This window comes from Thamnophis sirtalis, unplaced genomic scaffold (assembly GCF_051295495.1).
Source record: "Thamnophis sirtalis isolate CommonGarterSnake01/CBP01778 unplaced genomic scaffold, rThaSir2_p1.2 scaffold_7, whole genome shotgun sequence".
Classification (NCBI taxonomy): Eukaryota; Metazoa; Chordata; class Lepidosauria; order Squamata; family Natricidae; genus Thamnophis; species Thamnophis sirtalis.
In genome coordinates this window covers 44,596,518-44,618,555 of record NW_028261387.1, presented here as the reverse complement: position 1 = coordinate 44,618,555, position 22,038 = coordinate 44,596,518, and the positions used below count along the sequence as shown (strand labels likewise).

The 22,038-nt window shown below is 39.8% G+C and overlaps 1 protein-coding gene across 1 annotated transcript in view; it reads left to right on the top strand.

Annotated features, from left to right (window-relative positions):
• The window catches only part of CPNE5 (copine 5), a 154,232-nt gene that overhangs the window by 111,359 nt on the left and 20,835 nt on the right, over nucleotides 1-22,038 (top strand). The window contains exons 12-14 of the mRNA XM_014058313.2: nucleotides 515-590; nucleotides 13,235-13,288; nucleotides 14,698-14,759. Of these exons, the coding sequence (XP_013913788.1) occupies nucleotides 515-590; nucleotides 13,235-13,288; nucleotides 14,698-14,759 (192 nt within the window). The remainder of the gene's footprint in view (nucleotides 1-514; nucleotides 591-13,234; nucleotides 13,289-14,697; nucleotides 14,760-22,038) is intronic.

Here is a 22,038-nt window from a genome sequence, read left to right as displayed (position 1 = left end):
CACTTAGTCATTTTTTTAAAAAAAAACTACATTGATGAAAATTAAATGAAAAGAAAATGCAACAAGAGCACATAGCATAATTGGATTTATGGAGCTTGAGGCAAAAAGCCCTGTCTTCAACACAAAAGAGAAAAGATTTGGCATCCAAAGTCTTCCGCATGTATTGAGACTAGAATTCCAGCTGTGATGTTGAAAATGATGAGAATTATAAATCCAAACACATCTCACAGCCCTCAGATTTGGAAAGGCCGGCTTTGCCTTATGAATCACTTTATTTAAAATATAGTCCATTGTCTAAGTAAATGACAGGAGAAGAATGAAAAGTAGACTAGATTAGAACTCCATATATTGGTAGCTGGACCAAAAATACACAAATTAAGGAAGTAAGGAATAGGCAGAATTACCACTGATTGGCTATGATGTTTTATTATTCCTCATCTTGGACCATCAAGATATAAAGAAATAGGATTCTTTGTTGTATATCGCTTCTCACAATCTTATTTCCTGTTAACAGTCATGATTTCATTGGAGAATTTACAACCAGCTATAGAGAACTGGCACGAGGACAAAGCCAGTTTAATGTCTACGAGGTGAGTAGCTTCTTGAAGTGCCCCTTAATATGAGCATTCAAAGTTAGTTGATATTGATTGATGATTGAAAAAAATGATTGAAATGGTTTAACAAATTGTTGCCTTGAGCAAGCAGTCAGATTTTATGACCCATATAGTCCATTCTATTAAGACCCCTACATTCTGTGGTGATTTGATTAAAACTATGGTTTCTCACCCTGTGCCATTACTCTGCTGAACACTTAATTCCCCCAGCACTGTCTCATTTCTCATCTTTTCTTGTCTTCTCATCTTTCTTACTATCTTCTCCTATTGGTTTCTTACAATTTATCAATTGTTGTTTGTAACTTATGATTAATGATTGTAATTATGATTTATGACCAATTACTTGCTGTTTATACTTTATGTACACTACGAGCTTATGCATGAGAGACAAATTTCTTGTGTGTCCATTCACTCTTGGCCAATAAAAAAATATTCTATTCTATTCTATTCCATCTCATTCACAATAGTTACATGCTCTCCTTAAACCATACTTTTGTAGTTATTACAACCTTTCCCATCAAAATAACTAAATTGAGCTGAATGGTGTCTTGTCATTTAAGGTGTGAAATTGTAGAAAATGGTACTGTAAACCTCAAAATAAGCTTAACTTAATTTTTTAGAGAGGCAAAGCAAAAATCCTCCTTTCTCAAATTTAATACTTTAGTTATCAACTTTGCCCATCTTCTTGATGAATTATACCACTTTTTCCTGGGCTTTGTGGCATTCTCCCTAGGGCTTTTCCAAAGCATAGTTCTGTTGGGTGGGGGGGGGAGTCCCACTGGAGCATCTGTTCCTCAGTTTAGTGTTTTCAACATACATTGGATTAGTCCCATGCTCCATATTCTTAAAGGGACTTTAGCGCAACACATTTGTTGGGCAGCTGCTTGGGGAAGTTTGTGTTAGGAAATTCCAGCCTAAGTTTAATTAAAATGAGTAGGAGTTACATAAGACCACTATTAACTCAATAAGGTTCTGTAGACTGTGATCTGAAATATCTTTAAAAAAATAATTGCGCAGCAAATAGTACGCTTTAGCTATCCCAAGTTATAGGAAGCTGTATCCAAAGCCTGGTATAATATTTTATTACTGTAAGGGAAGGAAAGATCAAAGGTGATCTTTCTCCCAAGCAGATAAAATACAAAGCAAATAAGAATAGTTTCCAACACTTTTATGACACTCAGCCGGAGGCAGTTGCTTCGAAGTTCATAATAGTATTGCTGCCCCGGTCAGGAAATACTGTCCCATTGAGGTTTCATTTCATCCTTTCTCAGTTCGAACTCTCCAAAGCGTTTGAACTTCAACACCCATTAATCCTGCCAATGTGATTCCTGGCTGGGAATAATGCAGGTTGGAAATGATGGCAGTTGCAAGGAAAGAATTAGACTGACTGTGGGAGGATGATCTATTAACATTCTTTCCTCTTTTTTTCCTATTCTGTTCAATCGTGCCAATTCTCTGAGACTGGTTGGACAAGTTCCTGCCGTTTTTCTGGCAAGGTTTTTCGGAAGTGATTCGCCTCTACCTCCTTTCTGGTCCATGATCACATAGCAAGCTTTGTGCTTATGGTGGGACTAGAATTCACACTCTCCCTGTTTCTAGCCTGATGCCTTAACTACTACACCAAACTGGCTTTCATTAATATTATACAATAGTTTTTTTAGTTACCACTGATTCCTCTGGATTCCTGGGTAGCAGGAATTCTTCTCTCTCATTGAATAAAATCTGAATCACAACACAGGTAGAAATAATGTCTTACTTCTCACAATCAGTCTATTTTAAGACTAGTTTTAGACCACAACCATCATTTCCTTTTCAATGCATCATGTATCAATGTAATTTTCTCCTCTGCTAGGGAATTTTTTTTTTCTAAATATAAATCTTTCAAAAACCATCTACCGGTATACTCCTGAAATATTGAGGCTCTAAGCCAATGGAGTAATGCTGTATAAATATATTTCATATTGCTATATGCTTCAGTATTTTCCAAAGGCTATTGGCCAAATTCTAGTCCCCATAAGAGAGGTAATGTTCAGCAAGGATGGTACAATAACCAGATTTTATAAATTTGATGCTTCCAGAATTGTTGTCCTAAAAGAAAAGAAATGTTCTGCTTTATCAATTGCACTAGGCTTCTAAAAATCTATGCACACATTTCTTGTATTTATAGAAGCAATATTTTTCCCATTTTTCAGTTGGGAGAAACAAACCCTTCAAATTATCCCAAATCTTCCTATTTAGACCAGTTTCCTAACACTGCTTCCATATAGTACATTAGCAGCTTTCACAGTCCTATAGGCAGGAACGAATAAAATATTTACAGTCAGGTGTTTACAAGGAGAATACTCTCTGAAGTATATACCTGTCATTTTACATGACAATTCATTAGACTAAAAATGAACAATAATTTTTGAGCATGACTTACATCTTTACAATAAAGCCCTTCTGCTACTAAAATACCAAGAGGTATAATCTGATCTACAGCTAATTTAATAAATGCAGTTGTAGGACAAAACCATTGATAGGGCTTGGCAACCACAGTACTGTGCTAATTTCAGATCTCAATAAAAACATAAATAAGGGATTGCCAAAACCAGAGTGGAGATAAATAATTTCAGCTGGATTATGTGCAGTATCCTAATTGGAGTGAATCAGTAGCTTGACTATTATCCACTCCAGCTATATGATTATCAGTCTTTCTACCCTATTCCTCCTTTAGGGAAAACCATTTGAAAGACAGTAATTATTGTAACGTCTGTTTCCCCATTTACCGTTCTTTTTCAAACCTAAAAACTTTCAGCCTGAACTTCCCATTGTTTGGAATGGGACTACCTGAGCTTTATGCAACAGTTCAGTTGCACTCTCCCCACTGAGTTATATAAAAGCATTATAATACTGGCTGTTCTATTTTTAACCTATTTCCTGATCTTCCCAAACACAGTGTTTGCCTTTTTCATTTCTGCGACTGCATGCTGAAATGATGAGGGGATTTTTTTTAACCTATCCACCACAACCAAAATATCTCTTTTCTGTTGAATCATTAGAGCTTAGGCTACCTATACATATGGCAAAGAATTCTTTTTTAAAAAGTTTTTTATTAGATAAAAATTAAAAACATTGGACATAGTACAACATTTCTGGCATAAACGTTTCCATATAGTGATTAGATCTTGCAACAATTACATTTTATATCCATTACATAGGTATATGTAGTCAGTCCGATTACCTGTCCTTTGATCCTTTCTTTTATATAATTACTAATCATACAAATACATATCCAATTCCTGCCTATCACATATTCTTAATACCATATTTTTCAATTCTTAACTTGTTTGTGTTTTTCTGTCCCGGCCTTTTGCCCTCATTTCTAGCCATCATTACCATTTGTCCCAGATTTCATGATATTCTGTGTCATCCTTGTCTTTAAGCTCTAGAGTTAGTCTGTCCATCTCTGTGCACATCAGTATCTTATTTATTATTTCTTGTTCCAAGGGAGTCTCCTTATTTTTCCATTTTTGTGCAAAAACCAGTCTTTCCGCCATTAAGGTGTGCAGCAAGCAGTAAATATAGTGCACCTTGTGGCAAAGAACTCTTGTTTTCCTAATCCAGTTTGAAGAAGTTGCTTTGACATTTATCAAATTGTATTTTCACTATCTTGAATAATTTAGTGTCCTCTACAAACATGGCATCCTTAGGGCTTGTTTCCTGACTCCAAATAATTGATGAATAAAATGCAAAACACGAGGGAAGAGGTATGTGGGACAGAAGTGGGGAGGTAACCACTTGTTCCATTGTGAAAACTATATGTACTCAATTCCATGTCATGCACAAAAGTTCTTTTTTTAATGAGATAGCAATAGCACTTACACTTCTATACCGCTTCACGGTGCTTTACAGCCCTCTCTAAGCAGTTTAAGAATCAGCATACTTCCCCCAATAATCTGGATCCTCAGAGACAACGTATAGGTTATCACAGGAGTCCATCGAAAAAGCTTTTCACTGTTTCCAAGTTGAAGAATATATATTTCTCTTATCTGTGTACACCATTTGGCAAAAGCTCTGATAATGTTATATAATTGGCATAAAATTTGTGATAGCGTCATGATATGCACAGATGCTCATGCATATCTACATACCTCTTGAGACTACTAACATGTAATGTTAATATTGAGCTTCAAATAGCACTGAACAAGTGCCAAGAGGCTAAAACTAGATTTGACTGACTTCACATAATTTCAGCCCCACTTAAGCAGACCAGACCATGAAATCAATTTTGTAAGATGACAAACACTGCTTTTATTGAAAGTGGTTGCTATAACAGAATCTTGCAACTCTAGGTGTGCTGTACTTCATCCTCCTTCTTATAGTTCAGTGAATTCAAGAGCTATAGTATCAAGAGCTATAGTATAGCCACTTCTGAATGCTAACTGGATATTCTAGACTTAAAAATGTTTCAGCCCCTTTTACCTAGGTAACAGTTTTTCAGTATCTCTACCAGGATCATCTTTCGTGCTCCCTACATATGGTGAGCTAAACCACCATTGAATCTGCCATAGTACCTTTTAAACCATGATGAACAATTTAATATTAAATATAAATCCAAGCCATTAAAAAAAAAACATGATTTAAAAATCATGTCTTGGCATGGCATGTGATCTTAACCAATAGACTTGGGGGCCTGTCACTAGTTCTAGTTGTAATATGCATCAATGGTGCCTTTCGGGGGGGGGGGGTTTCCAGCTGGCTTTACTGCCGGTTCGCTCATGCACTCGCTTTGCAAAGTTCAATTAAAATTGTTCTGTGCATGTGCAGAATTCAAAAACAAGGTGGCGGTGACAGCGGCAACCAGGGAACCAGTTTGGGGTGTGGCAGGCTTGGGTCGCTGCTGGTTTCAGTGACCCAGGCTGCCATATCACTACCAGTTCAGCCAAACCGGTAGGAACCCACCACTGGTTCCTTTCCTCTTAAACTGAAGATCTGCCTTCACCAACAGATGACAAAGCCCATCTGAAGCTGGGAAGAAAAAGTTGCCGCAGTGTGCATGCCCAGTTGCCCACATATGTGGCCCGTTACTTCAGACCCTGAGGGTCCTGTTATTATCAATCATTTTTTGCATATTAATGTCTTATGCTCAGTAGTTTTGCTATCATAGTATCTAATGTGACAGTTCTAGGGCAATTTCTCATATGACTGGCCTGACTAGGCATAGGGAGATCCCAGCTGCTCCTCTCAAAGAACCTAGTCTCTTTCCTCAATAAGGGGGAAATTGAGAGGAGGAGGAGGAGGAGGAGGAGGAGGAGGAGGAGGAGGAGGAGGAGGAGGAGGAGGAGGAGGAGGAGGAGGAGGAGGAGGAGGAGAAAATAGAGATGAGAAATTTGCATAGTTTATATAATTCACAAACTTTGCTCTTCTAGATAACAGAATGCCATGAAATAGGAGAAGGAATCTAAATTTCTGTTTTTCATAATAATCTGATATTTGTTTTATTCCCTTTCAAAGGAATGAAGGAACCCATATGTAAGATTATTCTTAAGCCATTAATTGTGATTCTTCAAATATTGCTTAACTGTAAATTAAGGTGACCAGATTTTCAGATTGGTAAAGAGGGACACCATTGACCGGGGGGGGAGGGGGGGCTTGATTAAAAATTTTATATTTTGTCAAAAGGTCACCCCAGGACACTGAAACCAGCATAAATATGAATCTGTTGCCAAACAAAATTTTGATCACGTGACCATGAGGATGCTGCAATGGTCGCTAAGTGTGAAAAATGGTCGTGACGGTCGCTAAGTGTGAAAAATGGTCATCAGTCACTTTTTTCAATGCCATTGTAACTTTGGTCACTAAATGTTTTCCCCCTCCTCGAGACACTCACTTCTTCCTTCATTCCTCTTGCTTATCTACCTTCACCTTATCTGTCTTCTGCTCTTTCCCTCTCTTCCTTCCTTTCTCCTTCCATCCTCTCTTCTTTCCTCACTCACTCCCTTCCTCCTTTTCTCTTCCTTCCTCCTTCCATTCTTTCAGCTTCATTTCTTTTGCCTATCTACCTTCTCTGTCTTTCTGCTCTTTCCATTTCTCTCTTCCTCTTCGCTTCTGTTCCTTCCTCCTTCCCTCTTTTCCTATTTCTTCCTTCTTCCTTCCTTCTGCCTATCTACCTTCACCTTCTCTGTCTTTCTGCTCTTTCCCTGTCTTCCCCTTTCCTCCCTCCCTCCCTTCTTTCCTTTCTAGTTCCATCTTTTCTTCTTTCCTCTCTCCCTCTTTTTCTTTTTTCCTTCCTTCCTCCTTCCTCTTGCCTATCAACTTCATCCTCTTTGTCTTTCTGCTCTTTCCCTCTCTTCCCCTTTTCTTCCTACCTTCTTCCCTCTTTTCTCCCTCCCTTCTTCTTTTTCTTCCTTTCTTCTTCCATCTTCCTCCTTCTCCTTCCATTCTTTCTCCTTCCATCCATCTTTTCTCCTTCCATCTTCTCCCCCACTCCCTTCTTCTTTTCCTTCCCCCCTCCCTCCCTCCTTCCTTCCTCTCCTTCCCTTTCTCGCACACAGGAAGGGGAGGGGGGGCTTTCTAGTTGCTTTCACAGCCTAATTTCCTTATCTAACTTTTAAAAAACAGTGTGCAAATCAAACGAGATTTTCGTAACCTGCGAAGCACCAAGTTATTATCTTCTGTTGTTGTTACAAATTCACAGCTACTCCATTTTTTCCGATAGGGAACTGCCTCGGGTCCTCAAAGCGCTGAACGCGGTTTTGCAATTGACTCCAGCGAGGCCCGGTAGCCGCCGGCTGGGGTGGCTGTCAGGGCGCTGATGGCGGAACGGACGCGTTGTTTGTTACTGCTTCCAGCAATCGAGACGGATGAGGGAAGTGACTGAAACGGAAGCCGCGGCAGGAGAGCAAGGCGGCGATGTGCCGTTTCACCTCGCGCAGAGAACTTACACTCAGTTCCGGGGCTTTTGCCGGGCGGTGGCAGCCCCGGAAGCGGATGGAAGTTCTCTGCGCAACTGAAACGGACGCCGCGGCAGGAGAGCGAGGCGGCGGGCGCCCGTTTCACCTCGCGCAGAGAACTTCCACTCGGTTCCGGGCGGCAGAAGCCCCAGAACCGAGTGGAAGTTCTCTGCGCGACTGAAACAGCCGCCACCACAGGAGAGCCACAGGGGAGGGCGGCGGGACGCGACCACGCCTCGCAGACTCGCAGCGGGTCGCTGGGAACTGGGCAGCATAGGCGCCACCACACCGACAGAGTCCGTGACCAAGTGGAAGTTTTTTGTGCGAGCGGCGGCAGCTGTTTCACTCGTGCAGAGAACTTTCACTTCCACTTCCACTTCCAACTTCAGTCACGGAGTTTCTGCTGCCCATGGTGGCGCAGCACAGGCTGGCTGTGACGCGAGGAGGTGAAATGAACTCCGCAAAAGGGGAGAAGGAGGAAAGGAGGGCTGTCTCCTCCCCCCAGCGCCTCCTGATTCCCACTGGTACCAATCCATAACATGATTACTCACCAGTGAGTAAGCGCAGCTGCAACCCCAAAAGATGAAATGAAATGGAGACTCGCGCAGGCGTGCTCAGCTAAGCGGAGTCCAGCCAATCAGTGAGCTGGTTGGGATGGAAAATTTTCAGCACGCGGCATGCTGAAAATTTTCCATCCCAGCCAGCTCACTGATTGGCTGGAGTCTAGGCCAGTCCAATCAGTGAGCAGCAGGCTGGGCTGGCTTAAATTTGTAGGATAGAACGGAATGATGAGCCAGCCCAGCGAGCTAGCAGCTGATGGGCGGGGGAGCGAGGGAGCTGCGAGCGCCAAAAAACCCATGGTTTTTTAAGAACGGTGCGGGACGTGGGTAAATTTATGAAAAGGCGTGCCTGTCCTGCCAAATGCGGGACGTCTGGTCACCCTACTGTAAATCCTTATAGCCCTCACCACTGGCTATGCTGGCTGAGATTACTGGTTGTTAAAATTTAGCAAGTGCTTCTAGAACAAAGGTGTTGAACTCAATTTCATTGAGGGCCACATCACAGTTATGTTTGATCTTTTGGGGGGCCAGGTGGGGTATAGGCAGAGTGGGCATGGCCAGCTCAACATCACTCATGTCGAGGGCATTTGTGGTGGCCTGAGCACTCTGCCAGCGAAAACGGGCTCCCAAGTTCCGTTTTTGGCTGCAACAGCCTCCTGCAACCCTCTGCCAGTGAAAACAGAGCTCAAGATGGATGCACACAACCCTCCTGGGCTCCGTTTTGCTGGCAGAGGCACTGTGGGCCAGATCTAAGCACCCCAGGAGCCAGACGCGGGCCCGGGCCTTGAGTTTGACACCCCTGTTCTAGAAGGTTATATGTTTACTGATTTTGCAGTGACCCAACTGTCCCTCATGTGTGGCCCTTTCTTGGGGCCTGTCACTACAACCTTTCTTGTTGTAATCCAACCTATATGAGACACATCCAATTTTAAATTCTTATTTTTAGAAAGATTGCTTTGTTTGTAATGAACTCTCAACCTTCTCCCTTGTTTAACTACAAACTGTGCTTGAAAAAAAATCCTTTTGTCTTTAGAAGAGAGAGGGACTCTGTTTAATTTTGAATGTAGCCAAGAATCATTCCTCACTTGTGGATGTGGATTAACTATCTGATGTGAGGCTGGTCACCTGTGAATGCCATATTTTAGTCTGCCTATTCACAATACTTCCATTCTTTTTCCCTATCCCCATTTAAAATTACCTAGTCACTGTTGTATGTGGATTAGTGAATTAGTGAAGAGAGTCTATGCATTATGGAAGGATACTTCCATTGAATAGCCTTGACTCTCACACCGATCTGCTACACCTTTTCTGATGTCAAATAGGCCTGTATAAAACTTTGGGAATGAGCACTTCAAAAAAATTCACAGATATGAATGAAGCATTCTTCGCCCAAGTTTTGGAAAAGTCGCATTACTTAAAAGTTTCATATAAAAGCTTTAGGTCTTTTCCCAGTTGTCTGTCTGTATGCATTTGTATGCAGACTGTGACCTACTGGGATTTTCACTGAAGTGGGGTGACTGCACATGGATGTATCTGTGCTGCAGCGAGCCTTCAAAGTAGCCACATAAACCTTTTAAAGCTTGCATCCATTTTAATGCTTGGAAGAGGGATATTTTACTGGCACCAAAGTGCCTTGTAAAACCACCCCTTTCAAATGATTGGCACAGCCCGAATATGCAGTGAATATGTGTCTTAACACATACAAATTTCAATTACAGCTGTGTCATAAATTGGTATAAAAAGTTATGATGACAACTTTATTTTCAAATTTCTTTCTAAAGATCCATCAGAACCAGATTTATCTTACATTGGTGTTTCCAACTTTAAGTCTATTCTCATTTATTGAAATATTGTATACTAAGTGGAAAAAAATACCTCAGGACGGTTAATTTAGAATTTGACCTTTGGAATTAGAGCTTCATTCAGAAATATTTTCTTTTACATTTAGAACTGTCATATTTTACTAATCTTCTATTTGAAAGAAGTCAGATTTGTACCCTTCCTATGGTCATTTACAGCACTAGATTACACTGTATGCTTACTTTGCATTTTCAGTTCCTTTTCTTTAAAATAATTTTTTATTTGCATGGATTATGTCCCAGGAGACATTTCTGATTTGAAACAGAAGGAAACACCCTGTTCGTTTGAATGTAGAATCTTGCATCAAAACATCTAGTAATTTCAACAGATTGATGATCTGTTTAAGGAAGTAGAAGGACTGCATGGCCTCCAGAATAGTGCCATAACTGATGAGTCTGGTTTATATATCATGCTAAAAATGATCCTTTTTCTGCAGAATAGCCCAAATCTTTTAGCAAGGAAATCTGAGTTTCCCAATATGAATAAATTATACACTTCCTTTTCTTCCTTTACTTTTTACTGCATTGAAGAATTCATTCTGGCTTTGAGAAGAGGATAAGCAGGGTACTTTAACCTCATTCCCAACCTCTGGAACAGTGGTGGGTTGTTACCAGTTCGGACCAGTACGCCCATACCGGAGCAGCTGAGAGCTATCAGTACAGTGGCTCGTTTGGCCCACCCGCCCGCCCGTGCTCTATAGCTGTATTTATGCCAAAAGGCACACTGCGCACATGCACACAGTATGCGGTGCCTGCATGAGCCCCCAACAATCAGCTGGATGTCACAGGGGCAGTGGATTGCGCATGTGCATGTCCGGTGCATGCATGAGCAGACCGCAATCAGTGTACCGGTGCGATGGTAAGAGCAACCCACTATTGCCCTGGAAGCCTTATGCAGCTGCATTACTAGCTACTATGATTTAATAGGCATGGGCTAAAAATTAGTAGGAAACCTGCTCTGTAAATATGCCCTTGGTTAAGATAAAAAGAAATAATCATAGAAGAAGAATTTTAATTCTGTACTAATATTTTTGTAAGGCAGTGTGGCACACATGTAACTTGATCTGCAGCAGCCTACGGTGGAGGAAAGGGTGTCAGAATGCACTGATACTGCAGCATATGATGGCAGTCATGATGCAGAGTGCATTGCAGGGGTGGGTTCTATAGAAGAGGTTCCACAAATCTACAGTGCCGTTTAGAACCAGTTCCAGCTCCCTCCCCCCGCTCGTCTGGACATCATCAAGATGAAGAACAAGAGGAGGAATTCTGGGAGTTGAAGTCCACAAGTCTTAAAGCTGTCAAGTTTGAACACCCCTGGTTTTTTTTCCTAAAGAGTTAGGGGTGCAAGGGTCTTGTAACTTGACAGCTTTAAGACTTGCACACTTCAATGCCAGAGTTCCTGAGCCAACATGACTGGAGGAAGAATTCTGGAAATTGAAGTTCACAAGTCTTAAAGCTGTCAAGTTTGAACACCCCTGGGGTTTTTTTTCTAAATGGTTAGGGGTGCAAGGGTCTTGTAACTTAACAGCTTTAAGACTTGCGTGCTTCAAATGCCAGAGTTTCTGAGGCAACGTTTTGGTTACTAAGAAAGAGCGCTGTTAAGTGAGTTTCACCACATTTTACAAGTTGGCCACACCCACTCAGTCACATGACTGGCAAGCCACTGCCACCCAGTCACATGGCCGGCAAGCCACTCCCACAAAGCAGGCCACACCTACAGAAGAGGTTCGAAAAAAAATTGAAACCCACCACTGTTGCATTGTTAGATATTATGGATGTTTGATAAGACTAAAATTTGGGGTCAGTCATGGAATAAAAACATTGAGGAAATATATCCAGTGTGAGTGCAATTAAGGACTGGATAGTCATAGGTACCAAGTTCATTGTAGTGCAGTGGAATAGAACATATACCTACCTGTTGTGGCTCAGTAGGAGACTTTGGAGCTGCTATCTGACACAGAAATCTCCTGTGAGTGGTTTCAGGATGCTCACAGGAGGGGATAACAAGCAGTTGTGGCTCGTTAAGGATCTCCTCCTGCGGATAAAAGACTGATGGTGCCACGCCCTAGTTGCAGAAGTCAACGTTCGTTCGTTCCGCTCCTGTTCTAGTCAAGGTTCCCCGTTCGTGTTCATGATTCAGAGAAACCAACTTGGAGAAGTGGTTTGCTGCAAGAGTTTGTTTTTGCATTTGCTGTTTAACTTTTTGCCAGAGAATTTATCTGTGTTTATTTTGGGCTCGCAGCCAGCAAAAGCCAGGACTGATAAAAATATTTCCTTTGAAGTTCTGTTTGGCTGTAGTTTTTGAATGGGCAAGGTGGGGGTCAGAACATCTACCTATATTACCAACTGATTTATTTCCTGTTTTATATTTGGCATGCTAGGAATTACGCCTGCTACCATTCTTTATTATTTTATTTTATTGGTACAAAGAAGCTTTTATTTAGGATAGGAGACAAGTTTAAATTCCATTGATATTGTGGTAAAATACCTCCACTTTAATACAATCCCCCACCCCAACCCTTTAAAAGATACCTGCTTCACAGAGCAAGAACAGTATACGTTGGTTTTGGTGTAATATTAAAAGAAAATCTTATGTTTGCCTGTGTGGTGGAAAAGAAGTGTATACTAATTAACGTTAGCCTGGATTAAGGGGGACCATTTGCCTTTTCAGAAAGATCTGTTGATTGATCTGTTTGGGAGCCCAGGAGGCACTGATTCGCCACCTCCTTGCCTGTAGAAGTTTAATTGGTGTTTCAGTTTTCATTCTCATTGGTACATAATGAATAATAATGAGCATCTTGTGGGATAGTTGCAAGGATAAGAACAAGGAAGGCTGAACTCATCATAGTCCTTCTCAAGAGTCTTTTGTCTGTTTGTTTGTGGAAGGCTTTAGCTTAAGTCCCTGCTCTCTGCACTGCTGAAATAAAACCCTAGCACATATAACTAAAGCAGAAGCCAGATGATTTGCAAATGAAATTGTTTACAGCATATCTGCATTTTGTTCTCTGAGCCTCCTTTCCCCACTTGCCTCTTCAGCCTTAGACTTCCTTTTTGTTTAACTAGAATTAGTAAATTCCTTGGGGCAGCATCACATCTTTTATTTTGTTTTCCAATATCCCTTTACAAAGTGTCATGTACAGAGATGGGATTAGTATAAGTAAATACCAAGAGTACATCTACTGCTTCTAGTGTACATTACAGGCTCGGCCAGACCAGATGTCTCACAGAGATGTTTATATTAGCATCATTTTTCTTCTTTCTCTCAGGTGGTAAATCCCAAAAAGAAAATGAAGAAAAAGAAATACTCTAATTCAGGAACAGTGAGTAACATTATTATAAATGTACTTGGTGTATTGAAATATTTCCCCAACATGCCATCTGAGTAATTTTGAAGTTGGGATTTCTTTCTTATTTGAGCCTCAACAATAGGAAAAAGGCAGAAAATTGCATGTCTTGATGTAGAGTGAGCAGCAAATAATGCATGACTGTCAGTGTTGTTTTCACCAGCAGTTGTGTTTTACAAATACCAGCCAGAGGAATGGCCAATAAAAACAGGTGGCTTTCAGTCCTGTATCCAGGATTCCACAATTAAAATACCGTAGTAGAAAATAGCGCAATCTGATTTGAATTAAAGGCAGACAGAGCTGATAAATATTTCAGCACAGACTAAATGTAGAAAGTGTTTTGAATTAATGTTAATCCCTGCATGCAAAGAAAAATGCAAGCGTTTGGGCTGATTGATATATTTGCCAGATAAATTCAGATTATTTTGTTGGTAATTGGTAAATCTGGCTCATGCCTCTGGCATGATTTATTATGGTAGCTTGCCCTTTGTTCCTTGTCCATAGGAGAAAATGATTAAATTGTTACATATATAAGGAAGAGCCATAGATTCCATACAAAAAGTATGCTTTAGTTCCCAGTATGAACCTGGGCACCAGGGAGATTCTTGTTTGAAATACTGGTAACCCACTGTTAATAACAGTATTCTTTAATTAAAAGATCTAACTCACTCAGTTTCTTACGAGTACAGTGACCATATCGCCTTTATTATAAAGGACAATCTTTATTTTAAAGAGTTGTCTTTTTAGATTCATTTATTTTCAAAAAGTCACTTTTGGTGACATTTATTTTGGATATTTAAGTTTTACTCTAGAAATGATACCATTTAATATACAGTTTTTCACATTTGTGTGAAAAATATGAAAATTGAATTGTCTTTTTAAAACAAATGTACGTATACTGTACTGTTTCGTTTTAGATATTTTTATTAGAAAATACATTTTTAAAGCAGAAAAATTCTTGAAATTTCCTTTGTAAAACAAAGTTATAAACAATTGTATTTTCCTTGTGTATGTCTTTCAGATTTGTCCCTTTTTCAGGTTTGTCCTTTAGATTCCGCCTCCCCACCAAAAAATTATGGTCAGGGTATTTGTGAGAGATTCTCCACCAGAGTGAGACTTTACTAGGCAACTGTTGTGACTGTTCTTGTGAGTCTGAGTTCAAATCTCCAGTAAAGAAATGAATGTTCCTTCTGGATTTTTGCAACCCAAATCTGATAATCTTAAAAAAAACAGAGTTGTGGTAACCTATTGGACTGGGAGTAGACTGAAGATGGGATGGCCTTGGACATGACTGCAAATCATCATTAACAACAGATGCTCCTGCTGCAGTAACAATTATTTCATTGGTCCTTATGTGACATACATCCTGTTTCTTCCTTTTCAAGGTAACATTGCTGTCATTTGCCACAGAATCAGAACATACGTTTCTAGATTACATCAAAGGAGGGTAAGTCATCTCTCCTGCTAAAACACTGAAGTTTAATCCAGACATCTTGGGAAAGACTGTTGATAGGTATACATATTCCTACCAACCTACGTGTGCTATAGCCTAATTAGGAGGGAATTGTACTTCAGCCAAAACAAACAAATAAATAAATAAATTATGCAATTGACTACTTTTAGTTTGTTATTCCCTTTTCAAGATCTTGAAGAAGGCATAGCCTTCTTAGTATGATTAACCCCAACATCAGAATTATGTTTTAAATGTCCAGATAATGCTAGCTTACTTTTAAAGCTATAAAGCAAGGTTCATTATTAGTTTATGAACTCTGATTTGTTTGAGAATGCATAATTTTAATTCTAGGTTCAAATGTTCCTCAGTGGCAAGCTACAGCCAGCTACAGATTTAGTAAGTCTGGCACTTCATTTATAGCCTCTAAAATGTCCAAAAATTCCTCCTGCCAAAACAGTGTGTCAAAATGATAATGTTTATGATTTTAAGTATGAAAATATCTAAAGAAGCAGTGGGAATGTTCCCCAAGTCTCCAGGAAGCGAAACATGTCCTGTTGAAATTCTTCAAAATCCTCAGAAGATAGATCCAAATCATGCTGCCAAAAGTTGGCATTGAAATGGCCAAAGATTTTCAGTTGCAAAAACAGCTGAGAGATGGGAAAGCAAGGATAAAGTTGTAGTTTTGTGAAATGCTCCCATTTCCAGTCCAATCCACACACACACAAAAGAAAAGAAAACAAGCCAAGATTTTTTTTTATCCCAGGACCCTCTGATCACATCATTGGCATCACTGTAGTTGTGGTCCCAAGATCAAACAATGGCTCCCATATAAACTTCTCTTTGCTTCCTTTATTCCTCCAAAGAGAAGAAGCAAACAGAAGGGATCCAGCTGTTGCACCAACATGACTCTTGCTCCAGTAATGGTTTATTATCCTGGTTTGACGTGACATGGGTATGCAATAAGTGATTCTTGCATTTCATTGTAAAATTATGTTGTAGTATTAGAGATGGATGATAAAGATTTAACTAACACCATGAGGCACTGGGCTGGTGGCAAAATGTTAAGGACTAGGCACATAAGAGTTTGATTTTAGCGAGTGATGGTAATTGGCAGAAGTGGTATTCAGCCAGTTCTCTCCAGTTTGAACGAATCGGTAGTGGCATCTGTGGGAGCCTCCGCCCACCTGCCCTGATGTAATGCATGAGCACTGTGCATGCACAGAATGCGGTGCGCATCACAGACACGGCACATGCAACCAAAGTGCACTCATGCTCACATTTGCAAATCAGTAGGGAAGGTAAGTAATCCCACTGCTGGTACTAATTGGACTTCTACTTTGAGAATGCCTAAATAGTATATAAGCAGTCATTGACTTACTTTGGGTTATTTAGTGACTGTTTGAAGTTACAACAGATTCCTTCCCCCCCACAAAAGTATTCACAACTCGATTCCAAAATTCTGATGGCTGTGGCCCCTTGTAATCACATGATCACATTTTGGTTGTTCAGCAACTAGCCTTCATTTATGGCCATTTCTAGCATCCCAGAGTCATGTGACCACAATTTACAATGTTTTTGCCAAAAAACAGGTTTTTTTCCCTGGTTTTTAGCAAAAGCGTTCCCTAGTGAACAATGTGTTTACATAACAGCCATGATGTTCACTTAATTACCACAGATTTACTTAATGACCATGGTAATTCACTTAAAGACTGCCACCAAAAAAAGTCATAAAATTGGGTTAGGCTTAATTACAATTTTAGGTCAAGGAGTACTTGTAAACCTCCTGATGAAATGTTACACTTTCTGGGAAATATTCTCCTTTTTGTTTCAATATGAAGTTTAGCCTGTATCAGTGTGATTCGAACTGATCAAAAAAGATGCTGCAGCTCTCTAACATAACCTAGTTATTTGCTATTTTCTTGCCAAATAAACAACTCTAAAATGCCACAGAAGAGCAGCGATTGAGCTATTTAGGATTCACATATGCCTGCCACTCATACAATTAAACCCCTGGACAAGCTCATATATCAGATACATCTCGATAATGTCATATTTGTCATCACATTTTGTCCACCCTCTTTTCAGAAAGTTTAACGCGTGGGATTTTATGATAATAAAAATGGAAAGAGAAACAGATAAGATTCCCCTGATTATGTCAGTATAACAAATGGCTCTGCCTCCTGATTTGAAATTGTGCTTATTTGCACCATCAGACGTTGCATTATTGATAAATTATTCAAATGACCACTGGAAAGAAAATTGTTGGGTACAGAAGATCTGAAATCCATGCCCAACTGTGGTGAGCAAATTATCTATGTTTTAGAAAGTGGAACTGTTACACAAGAACATTAAAAAAAGCTTCTGAAAATATTCAAGGTTGGATTTAATTTTTGCCATGAATAGAGAATGCCTGCTAAAAAGGGTTTTTGGTCTGGTGTTACTAAGCTTCAAGATATAAAATCAATGTCAAAATATGCAAACAAAAGCAATGTCTTCATATTTGAGACAGTGTAAGAGGATATAAAACAGAGCTTTTGGTCCAGTGCCTAATTTATTAGACCTAAGAATAACAACTTAGCTTAGATAAAACAAGCATTTAGGGGAGAATCTTAAAGCCTAAGCTAATAAAAGATTGAAGACGGGTTAAAAAAAAGGAATAAGGTAAATTAGGAGAGGCTTAGTTATCACTATTTTCTGTGTTCATCTTATATAATATAGCTTTATTACTTCCTATTTCTTTTGCAAGCTGCAACAGAAAAAAAATGAAGAAAACCTTCTAAAAGTCCAAAGTCATTTTGAAGAAAGAAGCTCAAACACCTTGGAGAGATTTTGTTTTGCTGATATACTTTTGTCTCAGGCAGAATGCCTTTTGCCTGCCAAATACTGAGTCATCACAGCCCGTTCTCACAAGAAAAATCATTTATATTCAGTCCATGTAATTTATCATCTAGTTAATCAAATGTCTCTTTTGTTCAAGTTTCCCAGGCATCAGTTTTCACATCCATTTACAACACTGCAACTTTTCCTAACAAATGCATTTAATAGATGGTCTTCCCTAGGGTGCATATTTGTGTGTTGAAACTTGGTTTTGCAAAACTTGGAGATGTGCTTTACCTGAAGGATCACTAACTTGTTTAGTCACACTTAGAAGTACAGATAGTCCTCAAGTTGCAACCACAACTGAGCCCAAAATTTATATTGCTAAGGGAAACATTTGTTAAGGGAGTTTAGCCCCATTTTACATTTTTTTTTCCTTGCCACAGTTGTTCTGTGAATCATTACATTTGTTAACTTAGTAAGATGGTTGTTAAGTGAATCCAGATTCTCCGTTGACTTTGCTGATCAGAAGGTTGCAAAAGGTAATCACGTGACCCCAGGGCACCACAACTGTCACAAATATGAACCAGTTGCCAAGCATCTGAATTTTGATCGTGTGACCATGGGGATGCTGCAACGGTTGTGTGAAAAATGGTCATAAGTCATTTTTTTCAATGCCGTCATAGCTTTGAAATGTCACTAAATGTCCTAGTCGAGGACTACCTGTATAAATAGATAGTTTAGTTAAAGTGCTAACCATATTTTATTTTATCATAATGCATCTGGATTAGTAATGCATCTGGCAATGAGAAGGATAATGTTGCATTGTGGAGACTCGTGTTAAAAATGCTCCCTTCCCTAAATAACAACAGTCATAATTTCATGATCACCTGGAAGCAAAGTCTTGATCAGACTGTTTTGCAATCCTCTACTTTTCAAGTACTTTTCAGGTGATGTGTGCATAGGTGTTCTGAATTTCTGCCACCCTTACAGTGCGCCAAGTCTGAAGGGTATTTCCACCCTTTGCTACTGCTTTGTTGTTGTTATTTTCTATATATTGCTGAGAGCTTTAAACTTTAACTTTAAAGTTTAATAGGATTTGTATGCCACCCACTCCCTAGGGACTCTGGGCGGCTTACAACAAGTAAAAACATTTAAAATATTTTTAAAAATACAGAGTTAAAATCAATACAACATCCATTCCATCAAGTGGGGCTGGAAATTAATCAACAGCCCCAGGCCTGCCGGAACAGCCAGATCTTGGTCGCTTTACGGAAGGCCGGGAGAGTGGTGAGGGTCTGGATCTCTGCAGGTAGCTCATTCCACAAGGCCAGTGCAGCTACAGAGAAGGCCCTCCCTCGGGGAGCCACCAGCAGGCATTGTCCGGTTGACGGCACCCGGAGGAGGCCCAACCTGTGTGATCTTATTGGTCGTTGGGAGGTAAATGGCAGGAGGCGGTCTCTCAGGTAGCCAGGTCCAATACCATGTAGGGCTTTAAAAGTAATGACTAGCACCTTGAAGCGGGTCTGGAGAGCAATGGGAAGCCAGTGCAGCTCGCGGAGGATAGGTGTAACATTATCGCTCGCGCGGCTGCATTCTGGACCAGCTGTAGTCTTCGGACACTCTTCAGGGGTAGCCTGGCTTTTGTTTAGATGTTGGGTGGTAATCTCATTGTTTGCAGCCAAGAGTATTTTAGCTAATGGATCTACCAGCCATTTTTGGCCCATAAAAATCCCACATTCTCCATATGCAAATATCCAATCACCAAAGAATCCATCCGAGCTTAGTTTGTGGGTTTTGAGAGGCACGAGAATCTAGAAATCAATCCAAGCACATTCAGAGCACTTAACAACCAATTTGGGTTGTTAATCCATTAATTTCTCAGAAGGAATCCTGGAAGACGTAGATTCATTGAAAGGTAAAGAAATTTCTTAGATTTATTCAATATTAAAGAGGACCTTGAATGATTTTTGGAAATTAGCATACATTCTCTGAAATATATTGGTAAGTTTGTTAGATTCTTCTTTTTCTTGAAACTCATTCTCCTGTTACCTTTTTCACATTAGTAATTCAACATGGTTCATCTCATTCAGTCTTCTCATTGACCAATTTTTTCCTTAAGGTCCTTTCAACTCAGAAGAAAGCTACTTAGTTTAACATCTTACTAATTATTCCTTCCTTTCCTTGACCATCTGTTTTCTTTCTTGGTAAAAGTCAAGTGAGCTTCCCAGCAGAGCTCTTCTGCCAAGCTTGTCTGATGATTTCTTACTATCCTGGTTCAAGCATTATCCTGAATAGTTATTAATAATTAAATAATAACAGGAAAAAAATCATAAAATACATAGTCCTGCAAATAGAAGTAGAATGACTGTAACAAAAGAAAGCATTTATTTAGTGTATGGCATACAGTGTCAGGGAAATCTACACATGCTAGACACAATGCAGTTCTGACAGCCTAAATTGCTAGCTCATTCTGTTCAGCACTTGTGTGCCTATCCTTCATGTACTGCAGGGACTACCAGTACTTAACTAGTGGCGTTCAGGTTGCTGGCTCTTCTACACTTCTTCTCTGGCCTTGCCTGCAACCCACCACTGAGTGACAGGCACTCACTCCATCTCACGGAGCCAGGTTTGAACCACCAGAATGCAGACCATTTCTGGCCAGCAGTTCCAATGTCATGACAAAGATAGTACCAATAATGATAACTTTCTGGATGCAATCCCAAAATGATTGGAGCACAACATAAACATCATCAGCATTGGCAAAATCATCAGTCAATTGCAGGAGGCAGCTGTACTAGGAACAGCTTACATCTTGCAGTGACACATTTAACACCATCAAACAACAACATCTGCTTATCCCAGGTTTTGAAGGACTCAATAGATTAATAAAAATGCCAAATTAAGTCTAATCATTTGGCTGTGTGCCCGACCATAATTCATTATTATGATGTTTGCTTTGAACTCAGTGCTTAAGGCCCGGAAACCAATTTGCCATGTATGCTTGAGATATTTTTTTTATATAATCTTGATTTTACGTTTTACATACATATTTCTTTTATTAGTTATTGGATTTGCCACATTCTCCAGGCTCAGAAGTAATATGGAAATAAACACAAATGGGGAGTGTCCTTAGGCCTTCCCACGTGGCTTTAGAAAAATTCAAATGCTGCCAATGGAAAAAGTGGAATTATGGGGATCTCAGTTTTGCATGGCCACAGATAGTTACATCTAAGTGCTCCTTTCTAGAGTTAAAAGTACGTTCCCTGGCTGTGCTCGATCTAATTCAGATGTATTTCCAGACCAGCAAAACAAAGAAGCCTTTCCCTTCAACCCGGTCTCTGCCTTTCCACCCGGCATTTTAAATTGCTATCTCCCACTGACAGCTGCATTCTTTCATTGAAGGCTTGTATGACATTTGAAGGAAAGGCCTGTCATGGGAGCAATTGCTTTTGGTGGAGGGTGGGAGATGAGAGATTTGGAATCTCATCTGAGAAGGCTGCCAGAGCAATGTCTGCAGACAGCTTTTCTCACTCATCCATTTTAATAGCATTAATGTGTGCTGTCCTTTAAACCCCTATTCTTTGTCCACCTAGATAGGCTCTGGAGCTGAGAATTGTGTTGATTCATAGGAACCCAATGCGGGGACGGGGACAAAGAGTTATTATTATAATATAGTTATTATATACCAGTAGTTATTAGTATCTGGTACTAGAAGCAACGAAACATGTTTTCACTTTATTTCATTTCATAGCATTTTAGGCCACTAGTTTGTGGGATTTCTATCTTTATTATAAGAAAAGCTGCCATAAAAACCTGTCAACATTTCCATTTAAATCATAAAATCATTTTTAATGTACTGAAGGCCACCAAACATAGGTAGATGTTAAATGTCTTTCAGAGATGTCTTTCAATGTCTTTCTGAATACTAGAAGAAGTCAAGCCCACCTCAGGAGGTTGCTTATTTCACAGAATGAGGGCAACCATTGAAATAGCCTCCCTTCTTTCTTCTCTTTGGGGCAAAACTCTGAGAAGGTCATAGAATAGAACACAATAAAATAAAAATAACCAAGTTGGAAGGGACTTTGGAGGTCTTCTAGTCCAATCTTCTGCTCAAGCAGGAGAGCTATACCATTCCAGACAATGGTTGTCCAGTCTCTTCTTGAAAATCTCAGGTGATGGAGTTCCCACAACTTCTAGTGGCAAGCCATTCCACTGATTAATTGTTCTTACTGTCAGAAAATTTATATGTAATTCTAGGTTGGATCTTCTTTAATAAGTTTCAATCTGCTTCTTCTTCTATTCTCAGGTGCTTTGGAGAATAGGTTGACCTCCTCTTCTCTGTGACATTCCCTCAAATATTGCTATCTTGACTGCTATCATGTCACCCATAGTCCTTCTCTTTGCTAGACTAGACCTACTGTATTTAGATCCTTCAACTGTTCATAGTAAAGCT